At 38.2% G+C, this 24799-nt stretch overlaps 1 protein-coding gene across 2 annotated transcripts in view; it reads left to right on the top strand.

The window, feature by feature from the left end:
- PLCL1 (phospholipase C like 1 (inactive)) overlaps positions 1 to 24799 on the top strand; it is a 308629-nt gene that overhangs the window by 251332 nt on the left and 32498 nt on the right. For both annotated transcript variants that reach the window (XM_074364217.1, XM_010971899.3), the window contains 3 exons: positions 837 to 1040; positions 16978 to 17053; positions 19224 to 19333. In XM_074364217.1, the coding sequence (XP_074220318.1) occupies positions 837 to 1040; positions 16978 to 17053; positions 19224 to 19333 (390 nt within the window). The remainder of the gene's footprint in view (positions 1 to 836; positions 1041 to 16977; positions 17054 to 19223; positions 19334 to 24799) is intronic.

The raw sequence follows: 24799 nt of genomic DNA, 5'->3' as shown, positions 1-24799 counted from the left end.
GAACTATATCCTTTGCATATATTATGTGTTTAAAATACATATTAGGGAGAGTTTGTGATGGATAAACTTTTTCCATTTAGTACTGATAACTTCTCCCACCTCAACGTATCTTTTTGGTTAAGGATTATTTGGTGCCTAATTAGTAGAAAAATGAATACCATCATTGTCACTAAATTCATCAGACACACATTAGGTTAGGTACACTGTTAATAGGCATAATTCCTACTTCAAGTGAAATTTTTTAAACGCCTGTCACATGGACAAATGTAGCTTTACATGAAATATGTTTTGTTATGTGTGTATCAGGTGCATTTCTAGTGGAATGATAAAGGAACACCACTGATGGTTTCGTTAAGTCAAAAGGGTACTGAGTAATAGTAGGCTGCTACCTTGAGGGGAGAAGCTCAAAGGAGATGCACTCCAATGCGCCACCACTGACGTATTTTCTGCTCATTGTGATACATATTAAACAAGATATTTATGACCAGCCAATGTTAATTTCTCTGATTCTTCCAGAATATTTCAGATTTCCAGAATATTCCAAAGCCATGCTTTGAAAAGCACTGTGTAGCCTTGGGTTGTAATCTGCTTTACTTTGTGGCATATTTGTGCAGCTGCTAACAGTTGAGAAAGGTGAAGTGTAATTTTGAATTAGCTCTGTGTGTGATCTCCATGAGTAGCACACCGTTTTTAGTTGGTTATAATCCAGTTTGCTTCAAAGTACATATGTATTCAAGGGTATTCTTTTAATGAATATACTTTGGTGTAAACCTGGAAGCACTGGGGGTGATGTGTCATGTGGTCAGAAGTGTAATTCCATGTTTTCTTCCCCACAGAACACCATAGTGTCTGTTAAGGAACTGTGTGGACTTCCTCCAATTGCCAGTCTGAAGCAGTGCCTGTTGACCCTGTCCTCCCGGCTCATCACCAGTGACAGTACTCCCTCAGTCTCTCTTGTGATGAAAGACAACTTTCCTTATCTGGAGCCTCTGGGGGCAATTCCAGATGTGCAGAAAAAGATGCTGGCTGCTTATGATCTGGTAGGAAATTGTGACTCTGTTTCTTGTCTGTGTGGGGAGGAAGTCATATGGCAGGGGCTCTTTTGTGGCACTCTAGTGAGTAACCTGAAGTGACTGCCTTTGAAACCTAGATTGTGGGTGACAGGTCGAGCTGACACATTTAGCCTCCCCTAAGCTGCAGTGGAGACCTTTGAGGCAGTGCTTTGAACCCAGAGCTCCACAGATTAAAAATGGAAAATCTCTGCTTTAGCAAAGAATGATGCTCGATTAAGTCCTCAAAAGTATACACAATTTATCATTATCTAAATGACTTTAGCCTGTAATTCAACCATTTAATTGCATACTTATAGGAAGTAAAATTATGTCTCAGTATTGCCTTATGATGGTTGAGACAAAATATTTCTCTGGAATTTGTATTTCTAAGCTAATACTGTTACCCGATTTTTCCAAATATATAATGGAATTTAAGTAGCAACTGAATTTAAGAATAATTATATTTTTGTATCCCCTAATTCCATTAAAAAAATTAGGACCAAATGGAAAACTGGGAAAATTTGTGACATGTATGCCAAATAAAGTGTAAATAACCTTAAAATAGAAAAGAGTACTTTAAAAAAAAAAGAACATAAATACAAAACAGAAACAGACTCAGACATAGAATACAAACTTGTGGTTGCCAAGGGAGCTGGGAGTGGGAAGGGACAGACTGGGATTTCAAAACTTGTAGATACTGACAGGCATATGTAGAATAGATAAACAAGATTATAATGTATAGCACAGGGAAATAAGTACAAGATCTTGTGGTAACTCACAGCAAAAAAAAAAAAATGTGACAATGAATATATGTAAGTTCATGTATAACTGGAAACTTGTGCTCTACACTAGAATTTGACACAACATTGTAAAATGACTATAACTCAATAAAAAATGTTAAAAAAAAAAAAAGAGTACTTAAAATGAATAAGAAGAAATTTGGGGAAAATCTTACATCAATCAGGATTAAGTTCAGCTTTGTGAAACTAAAAATGCGTACCAATCATGGCTTAAAAATACGGTTTTATTTTATAACATAAAAATCTGGAGACCAACCATGCAGGGTGTCACTTCTGTAAAATTCTTAGGAACCTAGTCTTCCTCTAGCTTTCTGCTCCACCATCTCTAGACCATACTCATGGTTCAAAATGGCTACTGAAGCTCCAACCATAATAAATGCATCTGGAATGATAAAGAAGAAAAAGAGGGCATTACCTTTCCCTTAAGGACATTACTCAGAAAAAGCATAGACCACATTTGCTTATATTTCATCAACCTGGAGTTGACACATAGACACTCTTATCTGCAAACGAGAATGGGAAATGTCTTTATTTTAAGGGGTTATGCTCAACTAAAAGTCATCTCCTCTGTTACTAAGAAATAGCGGGAGAATATATATTAGGGGACAACAAATAGTCTTTGCTTCTCAGGTGAACAGGCAATTTATGTGTCTCCACCCACTAAAAAGCAATGAAAATGTTAAAACATAGTTAATCTTAAAATAAGTTTTTAAGTAAAGACATTAAAGAAATATAGGGAGATACTTTCCCTTTCCATCAAATTAGTATTTTTTCTTTTTAAAAATGGTGCCTCTGATAAAGAATTTAAGGAAATGGATACTCTTATCCATCTACTTCTAGTGGGAAAATAAATTGATATAATTTGGGGGGAAGAATTTGGCAATATAATTTGAAATGTTTGTCCCATTTGACCCCTTTATTTCCTTTCCAGGGGCTCATTCTAAGCCAATAGATATGTACATAAACATTTATGGTTAATAATGTCAACATAGAGGGATAAGTTACATTAAAATATCATAAGCCATATTATAGACTCCTCTGAAACCATTAAAATTGTGTATTAAAAGAATAATGATGTGGAGAACTCCTTATAATATGTTTTGTGAAAAAGATTGGTTACAAAAAATACGTTATAGCATTTATATGTGTACACATCTAAAATGCTAGCAGTATATTAATACTGATTATTTTTGGATAAGGAGAGTGAGTTTTATTTTCTTGCATCTGCTTTTGTATATTTTTTCCATATTTGCCAAACTCTTTACAATGAACCAACCACTTTTCATAATTGAATAAAAATAAATGTTGAGAAAAAAAGAATAATATTTTATCATTTAAAACTAGAAGAGAGACATTGGGGATAAGTACCCTACACCAGAAAAGGAGAAAAAGCCCACAGAGTGTATTCTGCTCATGAATGATCATACCTCTTACAAACTGTACTTCATGGTTGCTGGGGAAGAAGTTTGCTTATTACCTAAATCTCATTTTTCATGAAATCAAATTTTTCATCATAATAGTAGGGACTGAAAGCTATTCAGTGAATAGGTATATTCTAAGGTGAAATTAGGGTACCTGTTGCCATAGAGACAGACAGTAGAAATCGCTTATTCCTCCAATTCCCTTTTAAGCTGAGAAAGAAAAATCACTCACTGAGAGGGGAGCCTAGTCCCCTGGAGCTGGCCTGAAATAAGCAAAAAAGCACCTGGCCTGTGGCTGGCTAATTTTCATTTTACATCCCCGAGTGTCCCATGGTGTTGGGACCACATCTGCTGGAGCCAAATCTGAACATCAGCCTGTTCTCATTTGTATTTTTAAAATGCAATTTCTAATTGCAGGCATAACGTGGTTTTCCAAAGCTTAAAATAAAAGGCTATAGTGGAAAGCAGAAATACTTGTAATGATATGTTCGTTTACAGTTCCCTATGGAAATGATTTTTCATTCTGGTAGGGAATTGGGTGTAAATATCCCTATACCCTAAATGGTAAATTTAGCAGACTGTGGACATGATCAAAAATACTATCAATGTCTCGTTGGTTATTTCTTTTAGAGGGTTGGTGGATAGGTGGATAGGGATCAGATACATGCCGTGATGATCTTGAAACGCCATTTTCACTTTAGAATTTGCATAGTATTGATTGGCATCTTTAATCCTCTTGGTGTATTAGTGTTATTTTAAAGAAGTCTTTTAAGGTACTCTGCAGATCCAGAGTGAAAATGTAAATCGCATCACATTATTTTCTTGCCTCCAGTGGCTTCCCATTAAAATAAAACTGAAACTTCTTACTGTGGCCTAGGGGGCCATTTATGACCTGGCCTTGCCTGCCTGTCTCACTTACTTCTCCCAGCCTCACCCCTATACACTCTCTTCTGCTCGCTCCAGTCAGCCACCTGGGCTTGCTTTCTTTCTTCAGACCCAGCTTGTTCCCATCTCTAGGCCATTTTACTCTTGGTTCTCTCTGCCTGGAATATTTTTCTCTTGCATATATAGTTGCTTCTTATCTCTTAATTCTTAGCTTTAATGTCCTATCATCAGAGAATTCTTCTCTTCTCTTACCTCTGTCTCCAACTGTCACTCTATCATGTAACCCTGTTTGATTTCCATCATTTTACTTAGCAGTATTGAAAAATATTTTGTCTGACTTTTGGTTTAATTTCTGTCCTTTTCCTTTACCCTCAGTTTGAATGTCCACTTCATGAGGGAAGAGAGTCTGTCTGCCCTGCTTACTACTGTTAACTCTAGCACCTAAAACACGGCTGTCACGTAGTATGTTATCAATTAAGATTAGTTGAATAAAATGTAAATAGATGTGTCTATTGTTGGTGAAAATAGTGTAGTTCTCATGCTGTCATTGAATGTGTTTTATGGTAAATCATTAAATCCTCAATCCCCAGTACCTCTGTTAAAAAAACAAAAACAAAAACCCAGTTGCCTCTCACCCCCTGCCAAAATAAATAAAATGAAATAAAATAAAAATTTAAAAAGTCAAATCCCCTTTGTTTTACTTCTATGATAATACCCTAGCCAAAATGTTCCCTGTCTTACATATACATATGAAAACTATAGAGTAAGGCAAAACCATGGAGACAGGAAAAAGATCAGTAGTTGCAAGGGGCTGGGGGCAGGATAGGGTGAGGATGGGATGAATAGGTGAAGCACAGGGCATTTTTAAGGCAGTGAAACTATGCTGCATACCAAAGCCTTAAATTATGGATTAGACCAGGTGGACTTGATATTTATAGAACATCCCATCAGAAAGCAGTGGAATACACGTTCTTTTCAAGTGCACCTGGAACCTCCTCCAGGCTAGATCACATACTGGGCCACAAAGCAAGCCTCAGTAAGTTTAAAAAGATTGAAATTATATCAAGCATCTTTTCTGACCACAATGCTATGAAATTAGAAATCAGCTATAAGAAATTTAGTTTTTACCTAATGACCTGAGATGGCCCTATTGCTTACCAAACACTAGCTAATTTAATATTTGGAAATATTTCCTCTGGAGGGTTTTAGAAATTCAGCCTTAAAAATCATTTTAATATTATTGTTGCAATTAAAATTCTATTGTAGCATCTGTGTTGGTGTCAAGAATCAAAAGCCAATTATAATAGAGTGGATTTATTTACATGGCATAATTTCAGGAGACCTCCAACCCCCATTCCGTATCTTAATTAAGACATATGTTTTCTACCTGCTCACTGATACTTAAAATTTCAAAACTACAGTCAATTCCTTGGGCTTACAACATTTTATCTCCTTTAAAATGCAAAAACATTTCAGTGAGTTATCCACTGATAACACATTGGGTTATCAGTAATTTGTACCTTTGGATGAGTTTAACAGATCCTGTCCTATAGGCAGGTTTTTACCTGGGGAAAGGGAGAGATCCTAATGACAGACTGTTCCCTGAGTCTGGGTAGGGGGGCGGTGAGGTTGCCCAAATAACCGTAATTTTACTTAAGAGCAGCCCTGTCTACCATCTCCCTAAGTGCTCTGAATAGAGACGTAGCTGTGTAAATGCCTGGCTGATGTTTAGGGCAACTGAAGCAGAGGTGATTTTCCTGATATCAAACATATGTCACAGCCAGAAGTGGGAAGTGACAGCTTCCAGGAAGCACTAAAGCAGACTGGGAACATTCTTAGTCAATAACACATACAGGAGAGCATACCCTAAAAATGGAAAGTCGGTACCTGCTCCCCAGGCTAAAGACACACAGAGGAGAGCTGTGTGGTCAGACTCCTTGTTGTGGTGCCATTTTAGTGGCCCTGTGAACATCAGGACAGTTTTTCAGAACTCCCAAAACCTTAATTTAAAATCAGACCACCGTTTCTAACTGACTTGTCCCCTTTTTTGTACTGTGTTTTTTGGGGTCATTTCTACTCCGGATTTTCACTTTCTTTAAGAAAATATCCACTAACATAGGTAATATAGTCATGGAGTCACTGCTACATCTTTTAAGGCTGTTAAAGTATAATTATGTTTTGCAAATAATAAGTAAGATTTTCTTTTCTTTCCTCTTCTTCTTCTTTTTTTAAAGATTAATCTGAATCTTGGGGTTGTTAAAAATAAAAATTAGTTACCAAAAGAGTTCCTTAGTGTTAGAGCCAGAAATGGGGATGTTTAATTTTATAAACATATTCTGAGTGCCTCCCATGTGCAAGCCTTTGTGTTAATGCTGTGGGAGGTGCAGCAGACCCTGTGCTCCAGTAGCTTCCAGTGAGGGCAGGCGAACCGGTAAGGTCCAAAGCAGGCCTGTGAGTCTATGATTGGTGATCTGCTTGTGTCCCTCATTGTTTAACACAAGGTTGTAATGGTGAGTTGATTACATTGGAAAATACTTTGCAATTTCAGTAGAACACTATCAAAATTTGTTTGGTTAGGTTTGACTTTTTCCCTTCTACAACAGTGTTTTCATGCATGCACATTTTACGTTATTTTCAAAACCCCTCTGTAGCCTCAGCCCTAAATTGTCACTTTAGTCACATTTTCCACATTTGATTACAAGACATCACCTATGTGTCTCAAGAACAACCAACAGAAATTTAATAAGCCAAAAACTGGGTTAATTTTTTAATTCCCTAGGTGTTCATTTGCCCTTTTCCAACTATTGTAGAAGATAACACCAAGCCAGTGATCCTCAATTCCTCCCTTTCTCTCTCTCCATATTAAGCCAATAAGGTCTTTTTATGTATAATTCAATATCACTGAGATCTCTTGCTTCTTTCCTCATTGTATTTCTCATGTGTATCCATTTCCTTACATTGACATAGCCAAGGTTCTCAGCAGGCTCTCTTCTCCTCCTACCTGAATTTTTCAGTGGGCTGACTAGTCCTCCATCTAGTCTCTACCTTTCTCTAATTCAACAATGGGAGTAACCATCATTGAATTTTGAATTTTAACTAGCCTTGCAAAGCATTTACCCAGTGCTGCCTAATTTTTTTTGCCACCCTAATTTCCCATTTCCTTCTGTCTGTACCCTCTCCTTCAGTCAAGCTGATTTATTTACCATGTACTTTTCATTCTCCACCCTTTGTATTTCTATTCTATACCACCTCGAATGACTTCTTAGCCTTAGTTCCTTCTCCATCCATCTAAGTCTGGCCTTTTGTTCTAACCTCTTGTAAAATTGACCTTAAGAAAAGATTCATATATGACATTGTTCATGACATTCAATGCATACCAACCATAAAACTTTGGTAGATTCTGTGCAGTTCAGAAATGAATAAACAGAGATAGGTATCAGCACAAATAGCCATAGGGTAAAGCATGACAGCTCTTTGGCTCAAGAGAGATGTAACTAAAATGAGATGGGATCATGTGTATTTGCTGCTTGCAGTACAACACTTTCTTGACTTATTATTTTGTCTATGTCTTTAGGCAATGATTAGTCAGCTCAACAAACAGATTTTGTACACCTGTTACTATGCAAATTGCTGCAGGAAAGAAATGATATGAAGCAATGGGAGGATTGGATTGAGAAATCCTGACGGGAAGGCAAGGTTTATACCTAAAAAGGGGAGGGGACAGAGACTCACAGTGTCCAAAGAGTGAACCAGACGGTGTTTTATGTCCTGAGCTGGTTGGAGTCTAAGGACCTCGAGTCCTTATGATGGACTTTTCACAGTGACTTGTAATATAGACCCCCCCTGACTTCCTCTCTATGCTCAGTAAAATTTAATCTGCAAATAATTTTGAAAGACAAAATTGTCTGACTTTTGTATATTTTTTCTTTAGACACCTGAATTTTTACTTTCTTTTGTTCTCACCTGTCTAACTTTTTATGCATAGTCAAGAAGTATTGCCTAACACATTTGGTCCTTTTAAATATTTTAAATTAGCGTGAACACTTTTGGGTAGCTAGTGTTCTGAATATAGCATTCAGAGGTAGAATAGTTACAGGGAATTGAGACTGTAAAAAATAAACCCAAAACATTCTTCAAAGGTGACTTCTGTACTGAATCAGCATTAACATAAAAGTGAAAACTTTACTTTATGGTAAGAGCAATAGTACTTTCTGAACATAAAATGAAAGCAATCTAAAGAATATGATTCAAGGGTTATTTAATCTTTGACTTAGTTGTGTGATTTGCAGAGTAGTTGATTGTGCTAGGAATCTAGCAGAAAGAACTAATTGCTGTCTTTAATCACTCTTGCAGTGGAATCAATATACTGGTCAGTATGACAAGTAAGCCAAACATAATGTGTTGGATTAAATATATTCTCTTCTGTCAGTGTTATTACCAATGTATGTTGAGCCTCAGGATGGGAAAAAATTGTAGGTATGTCAACAGTTCCCCATTGCAGTTTTACTTATTGAAATCAGTTTCAATTGGAATTAGGTAAATTAAAAATATTCTTCTCCCATCACTCTCTCTCATTGTGACATTATGTGAAACTTTGTATTAGTTTGCATTTCAAAAAATATGTTCAGTTGTATAGTAATGAAACCCAGGAAAAAAAGAACAGCCCACTGGCAGTGCTCAACCAGAGCTGGTTGTTTAAAAAGATGTCATGGACCTAGTGCATTGAAACTCCTTTATTCTTGTGTGTGGCAATGTCTTCTGATACATTTTCTGTATATTGGGGGAACTAGCAGCATCTTGAGAATTTCCAGCACTTCCTTTTGGTACCAGAGTCCCAAGGTCACTGGATATTAGAGATGCATCAATGAGCAAGTATTTCAGGAGGGCTCTCCGTGGCACATTAACATGCATCCTCAAAGTTGGCTTTGCATTCCTGAATATTCAAGTTCTTGCAACACTTTTAGTATAAGGCAGCGTGAGATAGTCAACTTGGCCTGAAAATTCTGAAGCAGGTTCATGAAGGTTAATCACCTGGTAATTTTATGAATGAACTAGATTTTAATCATAGTGGGATAAAAGTAAACATTTCTAATGATTACTCAACATATAGCTGACAACTGTATGTTGGAAACAGAAAAACTGGAGAAAAGAAAGGGTAAAATGATTCCTTTATGCAGAAAGCTGTTCACTGAAGTAGATCCTGTCACTATCATGAATGTGGGGACAAAGGTCCTTTGACCTGCTCTGTGCGAGTTCCCTTGTCCTGCACCATTATAAATCAGACTAGGAAATGTGACGCAGAGCTGATCCCAGGGCAGAGAATACTTCATCGCATACACCGTGGGCTTCTAGTAAGCCTGCAAATGTTCTAACCTTATGTGTGTTCCTGTTTCACCAAAAATTAGCAGTCTTACAGGATTGATTCTATTTAAAACTAAAAGATGCCTGTCTATCAACAGTGTTTTTTACCCACTTGATTTAAAATATTTAAGTAAATTAATAATTAAAGGAAATTATCTTCATTTTGGTTAGCACATATATTTCTAATATCAGATATTAAAATGTACCGAGTTTAATAAAATTCAAATCATATTTTAAACAATTTGAACAGATGAATCACTACAGAACTAAAAAGTAAAGCCCAGTGTTTGGATTAGAGGGAAGGTAGGAGATAGGTTAATTTTTTTCAGTCTTCTTAAGGGGAGAGAACAAAATAAGTCTAAAGCAGATTGGCTTTTTATTGACTCACATATTCTTGATTGCCTTTCCATATTTGATAACTCCATCCTTAAAAAACAGCAGATATAAGTAAGTACATTTCTTACTAGATTTCAAAAGAAGAGTATCTATATTGGTTAATGTGTGTTACAAATTAGACCTGGAGGGAGAAATAACCACAACAAAAATGTATTTTCATGATGTTTTACTTAGTAAATTCTAATGGATAAAATGTTTACTATCAACTTGCATTTGCAATAGGAAGTCTACACTTCAGTATAATATTAGCATTGAAGAACAGTTTATAAGGTCTGCTCCTCAAGAAAGCCTGAGTTCTAGTCTAAACTATTTCAGTAACTAGCTGTGTGGCATAAGGCAAGTCAATTTGGGGCTGAGGTTTTTCATCCGTAAAATGGGGTTTTCCATGATAGATGGTCCTTATGGTGACTTCTAGATATAAAATTCTGTGATTCTAAGAATTTAGATAAAATTCAGGAGAACACTGGAATCTATGGAAGGTTTGTGAGTCATGATATGATGAAATCTTATCTTTTCAGTACCATTAAATAATTACATTGACTCTGCAATGATTCTAGGCAGTTAGTCAAATTCCCTATTTAGCTGGAAAGACTTTTTTTCACACAGGTTAGACAATTTAATCCATCTTTGAGTAAAAGCATTACTGCCCCCTACAATAAAGTTTTTGTCTTAAATAAATTATTTTGATCTTAACTGACAACTTTACACACCCCTGTTCAGGACACATCTAATGCTTAAAGTAATGCCAACCTTTATCTGGGTTAAGTCCTCTATTCTGTTAGATTCAAAGCTTTGGCAAGGAAATAAGATCCATTAGGGGATAGTCATGTGACAGAACCGAAGAAAAGCTCTTTGTATTACTACAACAGCAAAGGCACCTGGGAGCTCAGGCTGAGACATCAGATATGGCAATCAGGCTACTGCCAGATTCTATTGATCGATCGAATCAATCCCGCCTCGGCTGGCTGGCTAAGAGTACTGACTCCCAACTGGGCGATTATCTGAGGACATGCTCTCACCTTCTCTCCTTGGCTTTAGCATGTTACATTTCATTTCTGTCGGAATAGGCAAAGACCTAGGAAGGAGGTGAAACTCAAATCAACCATTTTTCTCCTAACAACTTAGATCAATTACTTAGCTGAGGGGAAAGGTTGAAATTGTTGATTTAAATGTGGTTTGGAATTGTTGGTACATTTCAGCCATTCATCTTACTTGTTTTCTCTACAACTACTAATAATTGAAAGTTAATTTCAGAAAATAGAATAAAATTGTTCTCCTAAATACAATGGAAGCTGTTATCATAGAGGAGCCAATGTTCTTATGAGAAAGTTTATATGAGCAATGATTTTAAGTTCTGAGAATATTAATGATGAGGTGTTTTGGAGTAAAAATTATGACTTTTATTACTAAAAGTGTTTAGGTTATCCTCTAAAAATCTCAAAAGGATGCTTTTCTACGTTGAAGATTAAATCACACTTGATTATCTATGAAGTAACCTGTTAGACAACAGGGAAAAAACAAACTTCTTACACTACGGGTTTAACAAATGTTTACATGGGGGATTTTGAAGAGAACTTAAATCATAGGCTTTTATTGCATGTTTTGGTCCTGAATTTATTTTGCCTCAAATAAGTAACACAGTTTTAAAATTTATTTTCTGAACTTGATTGTTATATTGTCTATAGGTATAATCCTATTAAAAGCTTTATGTTTGTTTTTCAGTACTCAATTTAAAAGGGAATTAAGAACACATAAGATTATAGAAAAATAGAGAACCCGGGAAAAGACTAGAGACAAAAAGAGAGGTTAGAATTCAAAAAAGACAATTAAGTTTGAGAAGTGATCAATAATAAATAAAATGTTTTATTGTGTGTACATGTGTAGGTAATCAATCCATAGAAGAAATAAGTATCACAAAGTAAGATAAGGAAAATGTGATTGTATAAATGGATGGATGAATGTGGGGATATGAAGGTGATCAATATTGGGTCCCTGTTCCACTGGAATTACGAGTTACTGCAGAAGTGAGTGGTGACAGATAACATAGGTAAACAATTTTAATTTAAGATAGAAAATAAGAAATATTGTAGACGGACTGAAAAATAATAGAATGTTCTCAGAATTTGGAGGTGGGGGAGAAAGAAAGGGAAAATCAGAACACCAGTAGAAGGGAGGGCACTGAAGTGAGCTGTGAGGCCTGGTAGATTCCGAACCAGGAGAAATGGCTTAGGAGGACTTCCCTAATAGAATGAAACGTGTAGAGGAATGAGTAGGACATGTTTGGAGAAGCGTGATTCACACGGGTAAACTGGAACCAAGGAGAACTGGGAAACCACAGGAGGAAAGCCTGCTGAGGCCAATGGGAAGACTCAAACTTGAGGTTAGAGAACTTTTGCTTCATTCAATAGGCAAGGGAGAAAATGCCCACGCCAGGAAGCAACTAATGCTGTGCTTTTGGATGATGATTCTGGAAGCAGCATTTGAAAGGAGTGAGGTGGGAAGAACCAGAACCTACCAGCAGCAGAGCAGGGATTCAAACCCACCTCTGAGTGCCTCAAAGGGAGTTCTGTGAGAATTTGGAAAAAACAGGAGATTCCTCATGTTTTGTTGGGGATAGAAGGGGCAGAGGGTGAGGTAGGGAGGATGAAATGGAGCAGAAAACGTTTTTAAAGGTAACATTTGACCTGCCTCTGGAAGGACAGTCGGAATTTGACAGATGCTCCAGGGACTGGGAACAAGAGCTTGAACCAGGAGTGCTGTGGTGAAGAAGGAAACAAAGGGATAAAAGTGGTAGGCCAGGCAAGACGTGGTGACTGAGGAAGCATGGGGCACACCTGCAGGGTGCAGTGGAGGCCGAGAGGATGTCTGAGACTTGAGCCTGTGTGTCTGGTGAGACAGAGGATGCTGTGGGTATCTAGCAGGTAGGCATCTCCACTTTTTTTGGTTGAGCACTGTCTCAGGCTCTCTGCAGATAGCACACTCAAAAAGGGTGATTACAGGAGTAGAGGGGGATTGGTTATAAATGTGTGGGCAAGGGTTTGGGAAGCAACAGTGGAGAGTCAACACCCTAGGACAGGCAACAGTGGAGAGCTGTCATCATCCCCAGGCCTAAAAGGTCAAGAGAAGGGAGCCATTCCTGGCACTCAGTAATATCTGTACTTGTCAGAGAGAGGCCCCCTGACTGGAGCTGAGGCCTTGCAGAGAGGCCAGGAGGAGGGAACCATCAAGAGTGTAACTACCCTAAACCCTCTCTCCTTCTGTCCCCAATCGCAGTAGAAATCAGAGGCAAGGAAGCCTGGTTGATACTGTCTGTGGAGATCAACCTCCCCAGCACAGAGCATGGCAGAGAGTGGGTCTGGAGGGGTGAAAAGAGAGGACCCAGCACAGAACTCCTCAGTAAAAATATTTTGAGAATTTGCTCATTCATAAGTTATATAAACAGACTAACATACTGATATATACAGTGTATAACATATCAAGGATAGTAATTAGTATTGGGTTTTCAAGTAATTTTACTTATGAATGATAACATTTTTTTTGCTATCCCAATATGATCAAACATGTCAGATCTGACCAGACTGTTACTGTTTTCACTTCTTAATGTGCTGAGGAAGAACTCATGGTGGGAATAGGGTGAGTGGCAGTTCTCCCGTCTTTGCGTCGTTTGCCCTTGCTTTCATTATCTTCATTTTCTTTTCAAGGATCCATATTGGGAAGGTTTAGTTTATTTGGAGGCAGATAGTGTAAGTGGTACTGACTTTACCACTTTACAGGCGTGCGTAAGTAGAAATATTCTCCAAGAAACCACAACACTGTTGCCACCCCTTTTTTAGTGGGAATTCCCTCCTTTCCTTATCTTTCCTCATTTACCGCATTGGGACCACATGATCTTGATTTGGCAAGAGGGCCAGGATCAATCTGTAAAGCTTAATTTTGTGTCTAATTTTACAGATAAAATAAATGTGAGTTTATTGTTTCTTCTCACACCTCAGTGGATTTTCCCGTGTGCCCCACCACCCACCCTAGGGTGCATACATCTCCCTACTTTGGAAATCACTGGTGTAGACCATTGGTAGTATGAATCTGCAATCTAGAAGAGAGGCCGGGGTTGGAGACATTGATCTGTATGGGTGCAATACTTGATAGCTCCAGGAATGGATAAAATTACCAAGAAGAGAGAAAGTAGGAAGGGAAAGAATGGAGAACAGTGGCCAGGTGGCTTGGAGGATTCCTACGGGTATGGGAATGAAAAAGAAGCAGGAAGCAGTACGGAGGAGAGAGAAGGACTGGAGCAGGAAAGAACCAGAATCCTGGAAGTCAGAAAGGAAAGATGCTCTGTGGTGTCAACCGCTGAGCTGGTGAGAAAGAGGACCGAGGGTTGGCCAGGGGATAGTTTATGATGAGGCCAGGGTTCAACTTTGGGGGTCTCCGTGGAGTCCTGCCAAAGTCAAAGCAATGAGCCTGGGCTAGTTTTTTTAAGGAAGGGATGATGATGACAATTCAAAGTCTGATAGAATATTTTGTTACTGTTTTTGTTTGCTTACTTTAAGGTAGAAGATACTGTGTATGGAGAAGAGAAAAACCAGAGAGAGGTAGAAACTGTAGATGAAAAAAAGGAGTCTTTAAGAATGGGGTCCTGAGGGGAACAGGGAGAGGGGAGACTGGAAGTTGAGGTAGAAGAGGTAGCCTTGGTGAAGAGGACACGCCCTTAGTTTGTTACAAAGACGCTCTGGCATTTTCGGAGGTAGGAATTGTATTCCTTTTGTACTCAACACTGAGGAAATACTTAGCAAAATGCAAAGAAAACTGACAACAAATCAATAAAGGGTTTCTTTTTTTCTTTTAATCAGAGAATGGAATATGTTTTCTGCTAAAAGCAAAACCAAGAGACATGAATGATAGTCAAACTATTATCAAATGAAATTACCTATCCTGTCCGTTTTTGGAGTTTTTATTTAAAAGGACATATTTGCACCCGGTTGGAATAGATTGTGGGCATGCCTCATGTTGCTACTGGTGGTCAGCTGACTTTGGAAAGCTACATTTCAGGCTTGAAGGATGGCACGTGTGTGAAGACATGCACCATCTCAAGGAATGTGATCAAATCAGACAAAATCACAGGGTGCTATTTTTTCATGAAAATAAATGGATGCCAGGAAACTGGGATTGTAATTTTATCATTAATTAGTTCTATTTTTCAGTCAAGAATCTTAACTCCTGTAAGTCTTAGTTTCCTTTTTTACAAATTAAGGGGGTGGTCATGATAACTAAGATCCTTTCAGCCTTAAAATAGAATGATTCTAAAAATGTATAGTATATTACCTATTTTGCTCATGATAAGGTCACAGAACGTGTTTGTTCTTTATGAATGTTTCCCTTGCTTGAATTTCATGGAAAAATTTTGGCTGCTACTTGACTAATTGAAACATCGGATAACTTTATAACTTTATAAAAACTCAATTAGTATTGCATGTGTGGATGCTAAGCTTAGAAAAGACTGAATAAGATTGCTTTCATATTGAATCTTTTTTTGTCTGTAAGTTTCATTCACCTGAACGCTGCAGTACCTCAGGCAACTCTTAGCCATTTGACAAATTGTTAATTGATAAGCATTCTACTTCCTCTTAGGAATTGAAGGAGTTAATGCAGTTAAAAAGTTTGATTCAGCTTAGACCTTCTTGGGTGTCTAGTTTTGTAGTTTTGGTAGTCAATTTAGCCCTCCAAATAAATCACTTCAAACTATCATGTTAGGCAGAAAATATGAGTAATTGAAGTTTGATTAAGAGATCATATTTCATTCATTCATTTAAGTAGACTTCCCTATTAGACCACGAGCTTCATGTAGATAGAAATGTGTCTGTTTTTGCCCATCGATGCATTATATCCCCTGTATTTACCACAGTGCTTACACATAGTGGCTTCTGAATAGAGATTTGTTAAATGAATGAATATATGATTTTACTTCTATGGCATTGTTAGGCACTAAAATTTTGTGATTCAGATGTTCTTTTCCATTTGAAAATCTGTAGTCATAAACCACTTTATATTTGAAAGTGATTGTAGAAGACTGCAATATGTTCAGCAGCATTTCATTATGAAAAATATCTTAGCCAAGACCTTTTATGTCCACTCTGAATTCTGCCTTGAATTCTCTTCAGATTAATAAGAGCCAGATAGATAAAACATGGAATAGCCAGCTTGAAGGAGACATTTATTAAAAGTAAAAGAGTGGCTGGAAATTCAGGAAGAGTTGGTTTGCCTATTGGTTGCCTTCCTTCAGTCATTTCTTCAGAAGGGCCCCAACCCTTTGTTTTTCTGATCACAGCGTCTTCACCTATTATCATCTTCTCCCTTCCTCAAATACAAATTTTTCTTTTCTTTATCTCCCCAACAGTTGTCTTATTTCCCCTACTTTACTCAGTATATTAATTGCCTCTTGGTCTTTTTTTCTTTGTACCCAAATGTAGAGGGCAGAGACACCATTTCAGTGTTGTTGCCTACAAGCTCTGTTGAATTGGTGGTGAATATGACCCACAACTCATTCTTGCCAACAGAGCTGGAGCCCTTCCGGAGGGAGGACCAGACCTCCGCCATCTTTGGGCTACTCAAGTCCAAGTTGCCAGCTTCACTGATGTGTCCAGTAGTCCTTTAGCTCATCACTAGGTGATTCTTTATTCTGATTCTCATTGCTATTGGCCTAGTACCACTTGCCTTGATGTTGTAGCAACTTTGAGGATGAGGGAATAAAATAAGAGGTATTCATAAGTGTGATCTGGTACTTAAAGAATGTGTAGGCATCAATTCAACAGTTATTCATTTGGCACCCATGGTGTGCCAGGCATGTTACATAACTGGAACAACTATAAGGTAGGTGACACTAGCTAGTGTCAGAGGGAGTGGAGGTCTGAGCTGAGATTATCCTTCCCTCTCCCATCTCTTGTGGTTATGGCCATAGCTCCCCATTACTGGCAGTGTCGTGTGGGTCTTTCTGTATGTCATCTCTCCAATGTTCCAGTTTAAGGATTTCTTACAACCACCTTTTTAATGTTTATTTTGTGACAGATGATTCAAGAGAGCCGGTTTCTCATAGAAATGGCAGACACAGTCCAAGAAAAGATTGTGCAGTGTCAGAAAGCAGGTAATCTCCCCCCACCACCCCCTCGCCCCCATTTTGTTTAGAAACCCTAATGATGATTCTTGGTAGACTTTTAAAGTTTCTCTTTTTACTCTTAAAATTCAAATATTTGATGTCATAGTTTAACTATACTTTGAGTTATGCTGAAGCCTTTGTTTGGTACAGAAGAGATCTAGGTGATAGTAGGTGGGTTGTGTGTGTGCATATAGGGGTGGTGTCTGAGGATGCCTAGAGAGGGGAGGGCTTCTGAATTTACCTTTGTGTTTTGGGAACCTGTCAAAACCTTTTACTACTGATAAGGAAACTATGGTTTCACATTACTGCTTAGGAATCACTTTATTTTACACTTTGAACCATGATCCTATTAATCTGCTAGGCTTTTGCCTCATTTTCTAGTCCTCATATTAGATTTCTTCTTTCCTTAAGGATGGGGTGGGCCACATCTCTCTCAGGGCACATCTGCGTGTTTATTTATGGTCACCTTCACCCTCAGCCCTGTATTTTTATCTCTCTTGGATCCATGTTCTCTTTGATCCACACATACACTGATGATTACGATGAGGAAGAGGACACTGACAATTGCTTGATATATATGCATATAATATACTAAGTACACATGCTCTGTTATTTAGTCCTCATAACAACTCTGCAAGGTAATCATCATTTTATCCAGTTTACAGATGAGACATCTGAGATTGTGAGAGACTGAGTGAATTACATCAAGTCCCATGCCAATGTGTGGTAGAGATAATCTTCAAACCCAAACCAAGCTTTAAAAATGGCGCTCTTCATTACTGAGCCAGAGGCTTAAATGTTTCTGTTGACAGAAAGCTTGAAAATAATAATAATACCAAATACTTAGATCATGCTCTTATGTGCCAGGCACTACTTTGAGAGCTTTGTGTGTATTGGCTCATTTAATGTTCACCACAATCCCATGAGGTCAGCACTCTTGTTGTCACCATTGTACCAAAGACGAAACTGAATCACAGAGAATGTCAGGGATTCGCTCACGCTCGTGTCGCTGGTCAGTGGTAGAGCCAGAGTGTAAGCCTGGCCTCCGCAGTCATGCTCTTACTATGTGCTATGCTTGTCATGTTAGCACCAGGAGAGTTAATGTGGTTTCAGGCTGCATTAATAAAAGCATAGTAACTGGAACAAGGAAGGTGGTGGTACAGTCCTACCTCATGTGGGCTGCTTCAAGCCCATTTTGAGTACAATGCTCCCGGACACAGGTCCCTACAAGCTACATTCCAGAGAGTCAAGCAGTGCAGTGGCCCTGCCTGGGTGTCCTCCTTAAAGAGAGACATTATTCGTAAACTGAAACATGCTTAATCTGGAGAAGGCAAAACTCTGATGGACTTTATCCACTGTCTTTCGTCAAATATTTAAAGTGCTGCACTGTGCAACAGAGATTAGACCTTGTTGGTCTGGGTCTAGCGAGCCCCAGGGAGCAGAAGTTGCAGGGAGAGAGACTGACTCGGTATCAGTCATAGCTTTCGAAAGGCAGAATGAGCTCTCCAGAAGAAAGAGATTCCCATCTCTGAAGTGCTAAGGTAAAGGCTGAAGAAACAGATGACAGTGATGTTTTTTATGGTATTCAAGCTTGGGAGAATGGTTTAGCCAAAAATAACTTTAAGGCTATTCTCAAATCTGAAACACTTGGGTGTTTCCAGGAATGCTATTTTTAAAAAACCTTTTTGTTTTTGCTCAACATTCACTGATTGCCATTGTTATCTGTGTGGGCTCCAGGGCCTACTGTCAGGCCATATGGATGGTTCATAAGGAAAAGTAAGATACGTGTATCTATCACATATGGCTGCCATTCACACATTACACCGTTTTATCTAAAAGCCAGGCAGAGGACACACAAGATGGATACAACCTGTTGGAAGAATTTGCTTTTCAACTTCTCATGTGTTTATCTATGGCTCCTGGCTGTTCAAAATCTAATTTAATCTAGCACATTGATTATTTTTAGTTTTCCCTTAAGGAGAGCCATTTGGTGGGGATGAACAGAATGGGAAGGAGAATTCAATTCAGGGATTTAGAAATTATGAGAGAAGAAGGACAGAAATGGGAAATTGTATTTTTACTGATAATATTTAAACAATAAAATGCCTATTTTTTCTGAAATTTATATAAGGAATTCTTTTATGTTCTTTTTTTAAAGGGATGGAGTTCCATGAGGAACTTCATAATCTGGGAGCAAAAGAAGGCTTGAAGGGAAGAAAACTCAACAAGGCAACTGAGAGCTTTGCTTGGAACATTACAGTATTGAAGGTAAATGAAGTACCCAGGTGCCCCTTTGCCTCTGTTTTTCTCCTCCTCATCTCTCTAATGTGTAGGGAAGCATCAGTGGTTAAATACGGTGATTTGAATTTTTAATTAATGTGTGGTCTAATTAATTCATGCTATAAGTGATGAGGAGATGCATACTGGGATTGACACACTTTTTGCCACAATAGGACAATGAGGTTTGTGGTGGAGGCAGAGGACAGCACGACCTAATTCCGTTACCTGGTATGTGTGTGTGTTTGTATGTGTGTTTACTCACACTTCTGTTCAAGTCAATATGACTGTTGTTGTTTGTGGAATGGATCACATAAAATGTCGCTGGAGAAGCACCCAACACAGGTAATTTGAAAGAGCCTTAAACTATAGAACACTTGAAGCCATTTAAGATTGTTTTATTTTAAGAACAATCTCTGTAAATACATTTATTTTTGCAAAAATGTTGGAACTCAGGTTTTTTCTTGAGATTATGATTTGCTCGGCTGAAAATTAATTTTAGGATTTTGAAGTAAAGATGCCACTTTTCATATTTTCATACATGAATGGAAAAATGATTTAGGCAGTTAGAATGATTTATCCTTAACAGTGTGATGGAGAAAAACAGCCAGAAACAAAATTAGTAATTGCTGACACTTAAAGAACACATACTCCAGGTACTGTTTTACAAAGATTTATATGAACTAATGTTTTAATACTTTCAGTAACCCAATACTATTACTGTCCTCATTTTACAAGTGAGAAAACTGAGGCATTGAAAACCGATGTATAAAACCCAAGGTCACTCAGCTACTGAATGGTGGAGCTGGAGTGTGAACCCAGAGCCTACTCTGCAGAGAGAGAACTGTATGTGCTTATGTGACAGTGCTCGGTGAGCTGGAAGGCGTATCACAGAGGTTTATTAAAAATTCAACCCACAAATATTTGTTAAACTCCTACTCTGTACTGGGGTCTCTGCTACGCACTGGGGACCCGTGGAGAACAAAAGTGATACAGACCTTGACCTCCTGAATTAGCAGTCTGGGGCAGGAGGGTAGTGGGGGAAAATAGACATCATTTGCTGAACGGGCAGGAACTATGGTGTTAATACCAAGAGGAGCTTGTTTTATAAAACTAGAGTACAGCACGGCAGTGCGGGCCCTGACACAGATGCTTTCTGTTCAGTGGACATTTACGTGGGCTTGTTAATGTGCCGATCACTGAGAAAGGAGCTAGGGAAACAAATATCAAAAAAAAAAAACAAACAAAAACCTGGGCCTCCAGGACTAGTCTACAAGGGGAGACAGACATGGAACTAATAACAGCCATCGATTATTTAGCACTTCATGTGTGACAAGCACTCAAGACCAAGTAGTTTATATATGTCCCCTCCTTTCTTCTTTGCAACAACTGTGTGGCCTTGCAGCAATTCGTGCTGATCCTGATATGACCCTCGACCTCCCACAGATGAGGAAATTGAGGCTCAGGGAGGTTTCAGTTTCTTGCCTTCAGCTAGTAGATGGCAGAGCTGAGATTTTAACTCATGCGCATGGTTCTAACCCCCTCCCTGTCCTCCTGCCTCCATCCATGTGACTGAGTCCAGGCAGCCGAGTGCAGGGCGAGGGCACAGGCTTTGTGTGCAGATTGCCTGATGGCTGTGAGGCATTAACCAAGTTATGTAATCTCTCTGAGAGTGATCAAAATACCTGCACCCTGGGTTTCACATTTTGTAGGAATTAAATGAGATAATACATACAAAATAGCTAAGTCACAGTGCACAAAACTAGACATAATATAGCTATATCCATACCTTTACTATATATATATATATATATATATATATATATATATATATATATATATACACATATATATATATATGCTGTTGCTTTTGCCAGGGTGAAGAAGAAAAGGCTTTTGGTTTTCATTTATTTAAATTTTTAACAATTAAAATTGGGGTATAATTATTTGTTTCTTTGTTGACTTCTGACTTAAGCCACTGTTTTCTCAGGTCATTTTGTGTGTTTGAGTTAGTGACAGGAGCTGACTGTTAGATGGGGCCTAGCAAATGCTGTACAAATCATTCCAAGACAGATCTTTTGAAACAGAATCAATCGTCTATTACCCTGTCTCGGGTACCAGTGCTGGTATTTCAGCTTGAGCACTAGGAACTTAAACAAGAATAGTGAACGTTCTGAACTTCTTGAATTTCCTTTCTCTCCCCCATTGCATTTAGTGGACCTGTTAATTGTGTGCCCTTTCCCTAAATGCTAAACAAATGACCTCCTTGGAATTTGAATTTTCAGCTAAGGGACAGAGAGACCAGCTCTTCTGGAGACTCTATTCCAGTGGTGCCTCTCTGACAAGACCTTCCTCTGTAAGACCCTTTCTTTCTTGTATCTTGGATCTGAAGTTCTTAATTTTTGCTTTGTTTTTCGGCCTTCTTATTGATTTTCCAAGCTCTTAAAAATGCCCTTTTTCTTAAGTTGCTGGAGTCAATTTCTATTGCTTACAACTGGTTGAATTAGTAATAACCACACTTGTAAGACACAGTCACTGAAATAGTAAGCTATGTCAAAGCTCACCTATAGAATTCTGCATTGCTTACTAGAAGGGTTTCGTTACACACAATTTTTACAGTGCTTCCTGATATCTAGGGGAAGAGAGGGATGACTGACCAATATTTGCTGAATATGTGGGTTCATGTAGCTGAAAATATTTATTTCCAGTGTAATTTCCAACAAGTAAGGGAGGACGTAGAAAAATGAGAAATGTACCCTCAGGGAAATGGTGAGTTGGCAGCATGGAGTGGTGGAAAGGGGCATTGGCTTTAAAGCAAATTGAGCTGAGACTGAAAATAAATTCTGTATGTTTTCTGTGATTCAGTATTACACTGATCTGGTATTAATATATGACAGAGGAGCTAGAGAAAAATGTGCAGAGACAAAGATGAATAGCTTTACAATATAATGAACATGAATTATACCTACAGAGTCCAAATTTTCCAAGATGGAAATGAGGATTTAGAATCCAGCAAGGAGGCTGAAATCAAGATGGTCCCAGAAGCTCCCATACATATGTTTTTCTTTCATTCATATTTTAGCACCATGCATGGGTCCAAAGTGGGGACTTGATTAGCAGATCTTTTGCATTTCCCCCACACTTTTGCCACATGCCAATAGCCAACTGTTATAGTCATTTTCCTCCTCTCCCTTTCTTTCTCTTTCACAGCTGAGCACAAAATTGAATTCTTTAAATAGCTTCTGTGTTCATTTGGGATGATGTGATGGTGCAGGTCTCAATGACTCAGTCTTCAGTATCTTTTCCTGATAATCATTGGAACAAGATAGCTCCGTCTCATCCCACCCTCACATGTTGACAGTTCCTTCCATCTGTCTTTCCTCCATGCTATCCTTCAGAAGTGAGTTTTGTTTAGCTATTAGCATAATATTAAAATCTCACAATGAAAATGTTTCCTGTTCTTTACATCTTTCAGAAAGAGATACCACAACATCACTTCCATAGCCAGCCCATTGTAGTAAATTGTTATCAATTTTGGAAGTATTTCACTAATGAGAATTCTGAAGGTCTCTTGGTAAAAAGATATGAATTTATACCATACCACTGATAAAACATAAAGTATTAGGAAGTGGAATTCATTTAAAGTCCTAGACTCCATCCAGACTGATTTGATTCTTTAAGTACAAAAAGAACTTCTTTGAAAGGTGGTCACATCTATAAAACTGAAATTAGAAAGAACCTGACAGTGACATTTTAGTGAGTTTCCCAATATGTATTTTTCTAACTTGACTTGTTGGCCATTTTAAGGAACTAAATTCCATTATTTTTACATTTTTAAAAGCTTGATGAAAAAATCAGTTTTACCAGACTGGAGAAGTGTCATGTAGAGATATATAAAAATATTGAAGAAATATAATTAGTAAACATTTTATTATAAGGAAAAGCTATGAAGGAGGTGATCACTAGAGCTTAAAAATAAATAAGGTTAAGAAGTGGCTGACTCCCTATTTGTTCATGAGTTTCATTGACTACCAGTTGAATGGTATGTATTAAATAAATTATGAATAAATGATTACTTCATCAATGAGCACTTCTATTAATTGATATGTACCTATACTTTCCCAAAATAGATTTCCAGTTTATAATTTCTGTATTCCATTGGGTGCCATAAAAAAAAACTGGGTTTCTTTTATAGATTTATGTTCAGTGGATATGACTAATCTTTTTCCAGCTAACTTCTTTGCTTTCTATCCCTGAGTAAGCTTTGCTCCTTCTGTTTTTATCTTAACAACATTCTCATTTTCCTTGGGAACAGCAGAGGATGAAGCTTCTCACTTCTCCTTGGGTTCTTGTGTTTCTAACCCAGGCAGATTCTCTCACTTAATCCCCAAGTTCCAAACCCTCCCATGTCTGAGGAATCTTGCAACATAAGGGAAATTACATGGGTGTCAGTGCACTAATATGCTTTCCAGAAGAGACTGAAAACACATTCGAAGTCTGTACTCATTGTTAAGACGGGAGAAGAAAGGAAACAAGATGATGGGCTAATGGAAAAAGAAATATGAGGAGAGGCATCCATCTCTGCAAGGCTGAGTCTCAGAAAGAATGGAGTCACCCTCAGCAGAATGAGCACAGATATTTTAAATCATTCTCTGAGATACTGTGTGTGTTGGGGGATCCAACCAAGCTCTCCTGGTGGCCATCGTGACCATGCTGTGGGGGCTGCTTGGAGGTTATATAAAGAAGGAATTTGTCCAGTGTCCTCCATGTTTGTCCACTGAGAAATTCTCCAAGGGTGTTTCTGTCAGCTGCTGGCTATTGTTACAGTAGAGGCTGGAGAAAGGCTAGGTTTCCTCCTGAGCCAACTCATTCAGAAAAGAACAGCTATCTGTGAAGGCTGGAAGCAGATCTCCAGTGACAGCAGTGTGTTAGTAATAAACTACTCTTTATACTGACATTACAGTTAGTTACTAAGAAGCATAAAACAGAGTGGTCAGGAGCACAGATTCTGGAGCCAGGTACTTTCTAGCTGTGTGGTCTTGGGAGAATTTCCTTTTGTCTCTATGATTCTGAATCACTTGGCATATGCCAGGTTGTGCCATGGTAACAGTGATGAAAATCTCAGTGGCTTAAAACAGTAACTTTTTTCTTGCTCTCACTGTTTGTTCACTAGGGTCACCAAGGGTCACTTAGGAACTCAGGCTATCGGGAGCTCTACTTCAACTACTCCATTTATAATCCTAGAAGTAGGGAAGCACAAACTGGTTTTAAACTTTTCCACCAAGTAGTGTCACGTGTCCTTTCTATTCAAATATGACTGGCCAAAGCAAGGCAAATAATCAAAGCTGACTTCAGTGGAGTGGGGAAAGAACCTACTTCCTTAAGGAAGTTGGGAGCAGATGTTGGTGAATACAATCCGTCAGTGACAGGCTCCTCAGCTATACCCACCTCACAGGG

This window comes from Camelus bactrianus, chromosome 5 (genome assembly GCF_048773025.1).
Source record: "Camelus bactrianus isolate YW-2024 breed Bactrian camel chromosome 5, ASM4877302v1, whole genome shotgun sequence".
In the NCBI taxonomy this organism is placed as follows: domain Eukaryota; kingdom Metazoa; phylum Chordata; class Mammalia; order Artiodactyla; family Camelidae; genus Camelus; species Camelus bactrianus.
Note: the sequence above shows the minus strand (reverse complement) of the source record. Positions and strands in the feature narration are given on the sequence as shown.